This window comes from Manis pentadactyla, chromosome 10 (genome assembly GCF_030020395.1).
Source record: "Manis pentadactyla isolate mManPen7 chromosome 10, mManPen7.hap1, whole genome shotgun sequence".
Taxonomy (NCBI): domain Eukaryota; kingdom Metazoa; phylum Chordata; class Mammalia; order Pholidota; family Manidae; genus Manis; species Manis pentadactyla.
Genome location: NC_080028.1, coordinates 123,913,920 through 123,926,768, shown reverse-complemented (window position 1 = coordinate 123,926,768; position 12,849 = coordinate 123,913,920). Strand labels below are relative to the sequence as shown.

At 46.3% G+C, this 12,849-nt stretch overlaps 1 protein-coding gene across 22 annotated transcripts in view; it reads left to right on the top strand.

Moving 5' to 3' along the window:
• Positions 1-12,849, top strand: part of RBFOX1 (RNA binding fox-1 homolog 1) — a 1,882,478-nt gene that overhangs the window by 1,042,112 nt on the left and 827,517 nt on the right. For all 22 annotated transcript variants that reach the window (XR_008992290.1, XR_008992289.1, XM_057487615.1 and 19 more), the window contains exon 6: positions 7,793-7,840. Coding sequence is in view for 20 of the 22 variants with exons in the window: in XM_057487615.1 (XP_057343598.1) it covers positions 7,793-7,840 (48 nt within the window). In the remaining 2 variants the exon portion in view is untranslated. The remainder of the gene's footprint in view (positions 1-7,792; positions 7,841-12,849) is intronic.

Genomic DNA, 12,849 nt, shown 5'->3' with positions numbered 1-12,849 from the left:
ACCTTTGAAACAGACATCTTGGTCATCCTGAACCTTCTTAAAACACATACTAACAAAAGGCCTCCTCAAATTATCACATTCCTAGTAAGTAATTAAACCTTATTAATTAGAACATACAGTCACTTGAGACTTACATGTTGAGGGAGCAGATATTTCAAGAAGTTTACAGACCCAGTGAATATGAATAGGGTGCTCTGGTATGGGGCGCGTAGCTTTTGGTATTTTGCAAGGTTATTTGCTCCCATCTGCTGGCTATTGGTGATATTGCAGGGACTGAGCAAATTGGTGAATGGAGATGCGTCAGGAACTGGATAAAATATGTCAGTGCAAACGTTTTATACTGTTTTGCTTGTAGTCAAGTGACCTTATTTGAATCTTGGTCTTCCGAGTCGCATGGGCGCAGACTGAAGAATTCAGCCGAAAGTACAGATGACTTCAAATTTGTACCGTACTTGGTTACACAATGACAGTTAACTCAGTTTTTAAAAAGCAAAGCTTTTATCCACAAATAAAGCAAGTAAATTTAAAACATTGATTTAAATATTCAGACTCAAGGACAAGATATGGTACCAGATAGAGCAAATACTACATAGCAGGTCGAGAAGATGGATTTCAATCGCTCGTTTATCATTAACTATCAAAACTAATGCCCGACATTCCTTGACACTCAGTTTTCTCATCAGCGGAATGGGAGCAGTGGGCCAAATGGCCCCATGGTTTATATTTACTATATTTATTATATTATTATATTTATTTTCAAAGTTTGAATCTTTGTGAAGGTCAAAATAATTAAGAATTCGGGTTGTGGTAAATCACTAATATATTCTAAATCCTAGATTCTAAACTCATGTTGGTCGGCTTCCTTTACATTGGAAGTAATTGTTTTCAGAACAGTCCAAACTACTAGAAATATTGCTGTTGAAAAGGAAAACATTTATGAATAAAGGGGAGCAGGATATGCCACCCAAAATAGGCCTCTGGGGCGTAAGGATTATTTGGGGATGATTATAATTTGAGGGTCTGCAGACACAGGAGAATCTCTGAAAACAGCAGAGTTGCTCTTCTGTGGGGGATATTTATAAGGGAAATCTCCATTTGTAGGGTGTCCCCCTCTCAGTACCTGGAAGAGAAGGATGATTCTAAATCTCAAGAAACTTCTCAGTAGAGAAGGTAAAGACCTAACTGTGTTAACAACCTTACCCTTGTTTATTGTGCTTTTCCTGATGACTTCACATAACTGGCCTCCCTAAGCCCCCAGCATCTTTCTTTGGTCTTCAGCTGAAGTGGTATTTAAGGTGGTGGTTTGGGCCATTTCAGGGATTTACTCAGTTTTCCTGGGTCCCTCCCATGCACACAAGAGGTATACATGCTACTCAACTTCTGCTTGTTTTTCTCCTGTTACTGTGTATTTTATCCCTGGGGCAGGGGTTAGTGTCTCAGTGAAGAATGGAGAAGAGTAGATGGGAAGTTATTTTTCCTCCCCTACGTAACATTGATTAGGAACTTAAAATGCATTTTGCATGCATTCTGGAGTGTGATGTTGACATGCACTTTTTCTTAATGTTATAAACTGGTTGGCCACAGCATTTATTCTCTGTTGGACAAGGAAGAGCAAAATGCTTGGATTTCTTCCATACTAGAAGGGTGGTTGATCATAATCCTGACTTGGTCTTGTTGGAACCACTGGCTGCGTTGCCCCCAGGCTCCAGAGAGAGGACTTAAACTGCACGTTCCTCCTATGAAATGCCCTCTGGGACTTGGTGGATGCCTGAGTCCAGGGACAATGCCAAGTGAGAGATCCATGATCCTTCCTTGACCCTCATGTGCAGGGTAAGAAGATGGGTGGCTGCTTCCCATGGTCCTTGCAGGACTGACAATCACCGATTGAGAGATTCTGAGGGTCCTTCTCAACAGCCCTGGCTGCTCTGTTGGACCTTGAAAAGGTGTTTTTCTCCACTGGGGCCTGGATTGCATGGGGTGATCTCTAGATCAGCCCTTTCTTTTTTTTTTCAGGGATAAGTAGCCAAGTATCAAAAGAGAGATTTGCTCAGGAAGCTCCTTGAGGCTCTTGATTGCTTTCCTGTGGCTTCTGTAAACAATTACCACAAATAGCAGCTTAAAACAACAGATCCATATTTTCTCACAGTCCTGGAGGGCAGAAGTCTAACCTCAAGGTGTCAAGAAGGCTATGCTCCTGCCTCTTGCATCTTCTGGTGGCCGCAGCCCTCCTCGGCTCGGGGCTGCATCCCCTCTGGTCTCTTCTGTCTTCACATGGCCCTTCTGTTCTCTCTTAAAAGGGTGCTTGTCATTGGGTTAAGGTCCCGTACAGGTAATCCAGGCAGATCTCATCTCAGGATCCTTGATCATGTCTGCCGAGACTCTGTGTCCAAACAAGGTCACGTTCACAAGTTCCAGAGGTTAGAACATGGGATGTCTTTTGGGGGCTAGTATTCAACCCACTACGGCTCCCAGCTTCTGAATCCTCTGAGCCCTCTGCAGCCTCACTGGCAGACATGTCTCTCCACCTGTTCAAAGGGACCTTTAACTTCCGGGCACTTCAGAGCTGTGAATGATGCTGTGCTGCCCCACAGCCCAGGAGGACAGTGTCCCTACACTGTGGGCATAAATAACCCTGACCTACAAAAACCATCAGAAACAACTGGCCCTCAAAATGCAGAAGAAAAGAAATACCTCTTGGGAGAGAGAACAGCTCCTGAAAAGAATAGATACATGAATGCTTTGATGTTGAAAAACCACACCAACTCAGAAACTGTGGAAGGGAAAACTTTAGAAATGGACCTGGTATTAAGTTCTCAATACTCTGCTCAGACCCAGGCCTCACAAAGACTTGCAAAGGATGTCATCTGTGACAGCTAACATTTTTCCATGACTTGCCATATGCCATACGGTCGGCACATGTTGGATAGGCTCACAACAAACGAGGCACTTTTATTATTACTGTCCTTATTTTGCAGATGGGGAAACTGAGACACAGGCCCGTGACTAGTGTGGTGAATTCCAGTGACATAAATCCAAATAGTACGACTCCACGGCATGCATGGACTATCCCGTCTGTGGCCAGGGACTGAATCATTGTTTGGAGTTTTCCAGCTGCAGAAAGGCGGATGGCTCGCTTCTGTAGGGAAGCTGATTGCTTGGCAATGAGTACATGGCTCCAAATTCATACTTACCACTGAAGGAGTTGAGCTATTTTCCGAGCTAAGTCATCGAGTGGGGCTGATGTACTTACTTAACTACTCCGGTTTGGAAAAGGTCAGGTTGGAGCCCATCCGGAGGCACCGGGTTTCTGCGTGGAGGGATCTGAGCAATAATTTGTCCCTGCCAAAGTGACATTTTTCCAATTTGAGTCCAGCATTGTTCAGAAGCAAGTGCAGTCTCCTGTGGCGCCTCCCGCGTGGCTCTGCTGTGGATGACAAACCAACAATATCATCTAAATAAAAAATCCGGCATGGGTTTAGTAAATTAATCCTGACAAGAAGAAATTGAATAATCTTAGGGAAATGGCAAGAACTCTGATTCTGCCAGATGGCTTTCTTCTGTTGCTTGCGTGGGTCCTCAGTGGCAGCTCAAAAACAAAAACCTGCCTTTGGTTTATTGATTTAGTAGTTGATTAACACCTGCCACTTGTTCGTGGGCAAATCAAAAATGGATATGGACTCTTCCCTGCAAACTCAATGTAATTTTACTCAAGGAAAGAAAGAAAATGTATACTATTCCTGGTTAGAGCAGCAGAAAACAGAGAGAGAACTGCTTTTTCTTACCTTGTTTCTAGATGGCCTCTCCTAGGCTTAAAAATAATCCATGATTTTCACCACTCCCATATGGAATAAATCTCTATGTTCCTTAGTGGATGAATTCAAAGAAAGTGATTCCCAAGAGTAAGGGGCATTGTGCCGACTCCATGTTCAAGTTCCGTCAGCGACCTCAGCCATTAAATTAGGAATGTGGTGGGAAACCCACGATCCTAAGCCCCCGGCCTGTGCTCCGCAGGTCATCCGGGAATCGTGTTATCTTTGTCGCCTAGAGCTGCCCTAACAAAATGCCACAGACCTGGTGCCTTAAAACAACAAAAACACATTTTCTCGCTGTTCTGGAGGCTGGAGGTCTGAGGTCAGGGTGCCGGCTCGGTCAGGTGCTGGGAAGGCTTTCTTCCCGGCTTGCAGACAGCCCCTTTCCTCCGTAGGTGCCCGAGAGAGGGGAGGGGAGCAAGTTCTTCTGTGTCTCTTCTTAGAAGGACACTAATCCTGTCAGATCAGAGTCCCACCGTTATGACCTCATTTAACCTTAGTGACTTCCTAAGAGGCCCCATCTCCAAGTGCAGCCACACTAGGGGTTATGCATTCTGGGGGGACACAGTCAGTCCATATACTTATTAAAATGTGGATTCTGAGGCAGTATACTTGGGGTGAAGCCTGCATATATCTGGGGAGTTGCTGCACTTTAACAAGCTCCCTGGAGATCCCGTAGTCTCTGGGACATGAACCGCACTTTGATTAGCCGGTTCTTCATGTTACTGCTGCTACAGATGAGCAAGCTGTGACCCTTGAGGTCACACAGCTATTGCATCGTGGGGCCATGTGCAGGATGCCCGAGTCTGGCGCCTGGACTGAGGGTGCTGCACTTTACCCGTCCTGCGGCATCTCAGCCCTGCACGTGCTGCAGGATCCCCCTGAGGGCTCACTAGCACCCACATCTCCAAGTCCTCGCCCTGGGGCCTCAGAGTCACTAGGTCTGGGATGGGGCCCAAGAATGTGCATTCTTGACAAGCGTCTGGGTAAAGCCAATGCTGCTGACCTGGGGAGCACTGTGAATCACAGCTGGACTTCTTCTTTAGCCATCTTTGCTTTGGGTGACCCTCCCTTCCCACAGCAAAGAAAAGAGTGAGGACCTGAATTATCCACACCAACCAGCCACCTCCACTGAAATAAAATAAGGTCACCTGAGAGGAATGGAAAGTTCCTGGTATCAGGAGCCACTGCCAGGTGTAGCATCGGCCCCACGATGAGTTACCCAGTCACTTGCCTCAACTTTCATATGGCAAACACGGAATAACACCAACTTGTTTGGAAGTGGGAAGCTCGGAGACAAGCATGAAGAAAACCTATCACAGCTCCTGGCACCGAAAAGTCACAGAATCGTTGCTCCCTGGGCTGATGTGCACACAGTCTGCAGCGCAGAAAACAAAACCTGCACCTTCTGCTGTTGTCCCCTTTTGCTCCACTCTTGATCCGCACGGACCAAGGTATGCTTTGCTTACTGATCACTGTGGTGATGGCCTCCCGCTTACGTCAGCCCTGTCCTGATGACTCAGCAGCAGAGTAAACCCAGCCACTTCCCGGTGACAGGGTAAACATTGGTGTAGATTTAGCTCACCCCAAACTGAGCCACTGCTGTTTGCGGACCCCTACACCATCCTGCCACACCCATAATGCCCCCTCCAGTGTTAATGTGGTCAAACCAAAGCCTGGCAATGGTCCTTGACCTCGTCTTTCCCTCACGTCATCCAGTCTTTTAAAGCATCAATTGAATCTTTCTGGACTCTGGCTGCTTCTCACCATCTCCCCCGCCACCACCTTTCCCAGCTACCAGCATCTTACACCTGACCTCCAGGAATAGCCCCCAGTCTGGTCTCCCCCTGGCATTCTTGTCACTGAGCTCTTCAGCTTAAACAGAAGTCAGATCCCATCGTCTCTTCATAACCTCAGCGTGAAGGCAACAAGTGCTGGTGATGGTGTGGACGAACTGGGGCACTTGTGCACTGCCAGGGGGGTTGTGCAATGGTGCGGCTGCTGTGGGAACCAGTGAGCTGATTCCTGAAAAAAAAATAAATAAACATAGTATTGACCTGTGATTTAGCATTTCCACTTCTGGGCATCTACACAGAAAAAATGAAAGCAGGAGCTCGACCGGGTGGGTGTAGAGCCATTTTCATAGCAGCATCATTGCTCTCCATGGATGAACAGATTAAATGTAGTCGATCCATGTGACGGAATATTACTCAGCCTTCTAAAAGGAATGAAATTCTAACTCAGGCTGTTACTTGGATGAGCCTTAGGTGAAGGTTCATTTCGACCTGATGCTAAATGAAATACGCCAGACACTAAAGAACTGATATCGTGTGGTTCCTCTTACAGAGGGTTGTAGACTGAGTCATGCCCTATCCCCAAGTTCTTGTGTGAACGCTCCAACTCCAGTGTGACTATATCTGCATATAGGCCCTTTAGGGAGGTAATTTAGGTTAAATAAGATCATGAGGATGGGGCCCTAACCTGATAGAACTGGTGTTCTTAGAAGAGGAAATGACTCTGGAAACTGTCTCTGTGCACGTGAGGACACAGTGAGACAGCGGCCATCCGCAAGGCTGACGGCTCTCAGCAGAAATCACCCTGCTAGCACCTTGATATTGGACTTCTGGCCTCCAGCATTGCGAGAATATACATTTTTTTTTTGTTTAAACCACCAATCTGTGGCATTTTATTATGGCAGCCCTAGTGGACTTATTAAATGAGGTCCCCAGAGGAGTCAAATTCATAGCAATGGAAAGTGCAGTGGTGGTTGCCAGAGGCCAGGGTGGAGGACTGAGGAGATAGTGTTTAATGGAGACGGAATTTCAATTTGGGGGGGATGAAGAAGTTCTGGAGAAAGTGGTGGGAATGGCTGCACAGCAGTGTGAATGGACTTCATGCCACTGAACCGTTCAAAATAGTTAAAGTAGTAAATGTTATACATATTTTGCCACAATAAGAAAAACACCTAACTCTCAGTGGCCCCTCACTGCCCTCACAATAAAAGCAATGTTGTCCCATGATCTCATCTCCCACTTCTTCCCTGCTTTCCTTCCCTCCAGCCAGAGGCCTCATTCCCCCAGCTTAGCCGCATGCACCCCTTCCTTCCTGTCCTTCCCTCGCTTGAGAGGCTCTTGCTCCAGATGGTCACTCAGCCCGTCCCCTGACTGCCTTCCATTCCCCGCCCAGTGGCTGCTCCTCTTTACCTTTCAAATCCTGCTCCCCGGCCCATAGCATTTCCCATGCTGCATTATTTTTCTTCATAATGCACATCTTCTAAAATACCTACCATTTATTGATTTTTGTTTATAGTCTGTCTTTTCTAGCAGAACATACGCATCTGACTGCATACCTTTTGAACGAGTAAATTAATATCACAATTTTTGTGTGCGCGTGTCTGCCATGCTGTCTGACGGATGAGTTCCTTGAAGGTGGAAACCATGTTTTTTTTCACCTTTATATTGAAAAGCAAGAAAAAATGCATAAAAAAATGTGTGCAATAAGTGATGGATGGATGGATGGATGATAGATGATGGCTGGATGGTGGATGGATGGACACAAGGATAAAATATAGATGGTGATGGTTTTGTGTTGAAAGGAGGTAGATTTGACTGTCCTAAATATGGAATTTGAGTGAGATACTATGTCTTGTTAAGGGAAGTCTCTGCTAATGTGAACAAAGGTGTCTGGGGGGCATATTATTTTATGAGCCATCAGCTTCTCTTTGTTGTGGCCTCTGATCCATAGCCTTTGTCTTCACCCCACATCTGCATGTAATAAACCTTAGTTATGACATCCATATGTCTCTAATGTAAACACCAACGCATATACTTCTAAAAAGGGCCATAAAGAGCAATGGCTCGAGAAACAACCTTAGGAGCGGGAGTTTTTTTATTATTTTAAAGGGCATTTCAACGACACCGCTGACTGTTCCCTGACCATAAGTCTGACTCCTGTTCTTTGTCTTTCTTCTCTCCTCCTCTCAGGATATCAAAGCCGACTGCAATACCTGTGTGGAAATAGAGGACAGAAAGGTAAGTCTCTACTTTTCATCTTTGTGGTTTCAAACACAACAAGAACTCTTTTGATTTAAACCCACGTGTTTTAAGGCATGCCTTACCGGACGATGGTGTGTGCGGATACCAGACACTTAAAGACAATCCCTCTATAAAATAGTCATCATTTTTTTCTTTGCAATCCACGTTATTATGGTTTCAATGAAGAATGCATCATGTAATTAAGTAATAAAGGTGCTGACTTTTATTTCTGTCATTTGCTTCTCTTCAGGAAATTAGCTTATTTATCCCCTAACTCATTTCACATTGGAAATAAACATTGTTGGTGATTATTATATAATAGTACCTGTAATGTTGGGCTTTCCAAGGTATGTCCCTTTATTTGACTGCCTTGATTTCCATCATAACACAGTCACACAAACAGTGACTTTCTCTGACATAAATCCATTCACATGAGATGTTTTTGGGGGTACAGAGAGGAGGTCATTTTCTACATTTTTAGAGTTTCCCCCTCCATTTATCTTCTCGTTACGCTTGGTGTGTATCCCCTCAGGAAAAACGTCTGTTAGTTGTTCTTCACTTGAATCTTTTCAGTCTCCTTACTGACAACAGTTCACAGAAGTTTCTCTGGCAAAGTGCATCCAAGCAGATCCCATCCTGCCTTTAATGCCTTGGACCCAAAGAGGTCAAGTAAGTGAATTGAGGGCACATATCTCCGGGCTCCTTTTGACATCATCCCACAATTCTGCAAGATGTTTCTCTCTGCGTCTGTACCATTACTGTCAAACACAGTTGTTGTTACAAACAGGGGTTTTCGGCCCTGATTTTAGGATTGCTCAGTCATCTGCTGATTAATAAGGTGGTTGAGAATGCCTCAAAGCAAAATTTGCTTTTGGAGAAAAGACAATTGCTATGCATTATTTTAAGGAGTGTTAATCTGCTCACCTTGAAAGGAATAATGATGCGGCGGCTTAAATTCACTCCGTGTGCTCTTTGTTCTAGTTTCGTGCTGCTCTGGTTTGCAGGCAAAGGCATTTTGGCTCTTATTTGCATTCACCATGTGTTCGCATGCTGGTGTCCTCGCAGGTGTGTATTTTGTGAGTTGGACACATGGAACTTAGGCTGGACTTGTGTCCGCAGAATTTTTCATCTGTTCCCCAGCAGCTCTGCCATCAGTGACGTGCCCCAGGCCCCCGTTCACGCCACAGCGAAAGCATGTCCCCTGCCCTGCTTCCAGAGTTCAGGGTGTTTCCACTTCCTTTGAACTTTTATGGAATTCACAAGTATGCTTCCCTCCAGTATTTTTTTTTTCTTTTTCTTTTATTTACATTGCCAGTAGTGTTTGAAAGGTACCAGGAGGCCTGATGCTGTTAAAACAACATCAGTTCTAACAACCAACAATAAGCGAGCAACCGGTACAATCTCTGGGTAGTGGAAGCCGGCCACACGCTCCACCCCACCTACGTACGCCAACTGCCATTGGCTCGTACATCTCTTGATGATAACGGTCCCCCGAGTCTGTGCACGCTCATGGTGCTTCCTGGTGCAAGAAGTCATATGCGTTCATTCTGTACAGAGCTTCAGCTGTATTCAAAAAGGAGTAATACACACACGCACACACATGCATATACACATGTACACATTTCTGTGCCTTGTCATAAACTGTTGGGTTGAGTCAGACACTACAGATGAAGCTCCATTTCCAAAGGGTACGTACACCTGTTGTTTCCTAACCTTGACCGCACCTGACCCATGGTACATGAATCAACCCAACACCTTTGGCCACCATTAATTGGGGATGACTCTTAGCAACACAGTAACTGTGGTGACTTCTTCCATTTTTACTGTCTGTCTCTCTAAGGGTGAAAAGTGGGGTGAGGTGTTGGGGGTACATCTGTGTATCAGGATGTTGTGTCCTAATGGAAAAGTCAAGATTCAAACCCTGATCATCCCAAAGGGCCGGTGTCCCCCACCCCAGCAGAGGTGTGCAGCGCCCCCCGCCGCGCTTGCAGTGAGGTGGCGTGAGGCCACACAGCGGGGACGGCAGCCGGAGCACCTGGGGCGATCTCCGTCCCATCTCTCCTGTGCACTCTGGTTCCTCTGTCACCCCGACGTATAATTATGAAATTTCACCACTGAAGTGATGACACTTTCTGCTACATGTGTGTGTCCCTCTGCATTTAATCTGAGTGCTTCTGGTACAATCAGTAATTTGATAAAGTGGAATTGAAGTGACAAGAGATGACAGCGGTGCCAAAATAATAAGTCAACCTGCCTCTGAAGAGGCGGCCCCTTGGCCCGTGTGGATTATCATGAGACGCGGAGTGCTCTGAAGGAGAACTAGCCTGATTTCTTTAAAGCTCAATTTCCTTTAGCTAAGGAAGCTTAGCATGGCGTCTGCGGGATGGATGACTTCTCAAGAAGGCCTTCTTTTCTCCTTTCACCTTCCCTTCCCTCCCGCCTACCTCTCTTCCATATATTCTGTGAATCTGGAATGTATATTATTGTACCTTTGCATGTTGTTGATTACCTGATTCTCGACAGAAGAATTTTTGAAGATGAGATCACAAGTTTCCTACAGACTCCACTAGGGTTTGTTCCTTCAGGCCTCCCCCCATCTCATGCCTCATCCCGTTCAGTAGGGCCACTTACCCTGAGATGAATCATTTTCCCATTGCAGCCTGGACCAGATATAATAATGGATGATAAATGGTGGATTTTGAGAGTTGAAGAGAGCCCTCATCTTAATGAAGAGCAATAAAATTGCTTTTGCTGGTCTGCACACAGTCTGGGCTCTATCGCAGACCACTGACAGGATGCGAGATTTCTTTTTCTCTCCCATTTCTCTATCTTTCTTTATCCAAGGCACCTATTTTCCATCAGCAGACAGAAAGCTAGTTGTCATTTGCAGAACCTTGTCTGGCTGTTTATGGAGAAATTTGTGGTGTGTATTGGAATGGGGTCCTGTTTTGCATTCCTGTTTTGCATCCAAGCCCACCAATTAGCAGAGCTCCTGTGCATGGACCTGCATGTCGATGACTTCCCGGCCATTTCTTAAAATCGCCCAGAGACTGTCACAGGGCGATCTTAAAGGCTGGCGGTGTTTTTCACCTTTAAGTGGAAAGCAAGCAGAAGCCCAGGTTGTTCCCTCCCACAGGTGAATGCTGCAGAGCGAATGCAGATTTAGCAAAGGTGACGCGAGGTAACCCATCACTCAAAGAGGCTGTGCGGCCTTGCAAAACCGCATGCATTTGACATTTATAGAACCCGAGTTGCTAGTGGGGAGCTGAGGCATTCAAATTCATTTTTATTTGTGGTGTAAAATCCATCTGAATTTCAATACTGTTATGAAGACTGCGATTCAGGTGATGACAGGAGAGGTGGATGGATCAGTCAGGGGGAGAATCTGTCAGGAGGAGATGGGAGCCCATTTGTCAAAGGCTATAAACACAAGGCTTCCTCTTCTCACTTATCGCCTGGCCTGGCGCGGCTAAGCAGTTCCGAATCTGTGATGAAATTGTCCGGAAGATGTTTTCAAAGTTACTTCGACTCCCAGATCGCATCCGATTGTAGCTGTGATGGTGACTTGGAGTAGATAGTGTTGGGCAGGGGTTTACTCTGAAAGTTCTGGACTTTTCCTCTTACAATAATACTTCCCAGGGATCAGGCCTCCTAAGGCCCTCCAGATATGGCCATTATCCCCATCCCGCACATGCAAATGAGAAGCTCCGAGAGACTCAGTGACTTGCCCACAGTCGCTCACACGGCATCCCAGGGCAGGATTTGAACTCAGAGGTGAGGTTCTAACTGCAGGAATTCTGCCTCAGCTCGAATGCTGTACTGCCTCACACACACAGACACGAGAATTAAATGTGTTGGATATGACAACGGCCTGCGTGAGTGGGTGGATTTGTGCCTGGACTGGTATCTCGACCCCTTGCCAAGTAAATAATCTGGCTTCAGCTTGGGGCACATGTTTAGCTGCCATGCCCGAGCCCCGGCTGGCTCACCGTAGAGATTCCTCACAGCCTTGTTGAGCCTGATTCTCTGGTGAGCCTCTGGCTCCTGGCAGTGGTGAGGCCAGGGCTTCATCTCATCTCGGGGGCAAGAGGTAAGGGTACGAGAAGCTTGGGTCTGGTTTCCTGCAGGTCTGATTTGGATCCTGGCTTTGGCGTGTCCAGCTGGGTATATGCACGGATTTGAAATTCTATGCTCACAGCACAGGAGGTGACATAGTGTTGTAGTTAGAACCGTAGGTTTGGGAGTCTGAGTGTTCTGGGCTTTAATCCCAGTTCTCCCCTTAGCAGCTCTGTGACCTTAAGAAGCTTTTTACCCTGTGTCAGTCTCTATTTACTTATCTGTGAATTGGAGATAATGAAATCCACTCGAAAAGCTGATTTGGGGAATTGGCAAGATAATACTGCAAAGCAGTGTGTGTGTGTGTGTGTGTGTGTGTGTGTGTGTAGTGTCCACAGCTACAGGCATTCTGTGTCATTATAATTAAATTCCATTTAAAATAATGAGTTCCCCAGAAAGTGTTATGAGGCTCAGAGAAATGGACACCCGATGGGACCTAGTAGGCTTTGGCAATATTTTACAGAGAAAGAGATGCATGGCCTATGTCAGGAACTAACGGACTAGCCTGTGTGCGAGGTCCAGGCAAGAATCATAAACTAGTGCGTTGGTCCAGAGGACGGGGGTGTGTGCCGTGCAGATGGACTGGGGCTCTGGAAGGGGAGAGCAAGTGATGGCAGGTCCTTGCTGGAAGGAGCCAAGGAGGTACTTGAAACTCTGTGTAACAATTCAGCCAGAGGAAGAGCCAAGGACCGAGCACAGAGATGGAGCCTGAGCCTGGCTGGGCGGGCACGGGGATGGAGTGAAGGTGGAGGTCGAGTCCGCCAGGACCGAGAAATCAGGAGTGGGTTGCCAGCCAGCCGTCCTCTTTTTAAAGGTGTGTGATGGGAGAGGACCACGTCCTCCTGGGAGGCCAGCACTGCCAAATGTGAGACTCAGATTTCAGATGATAC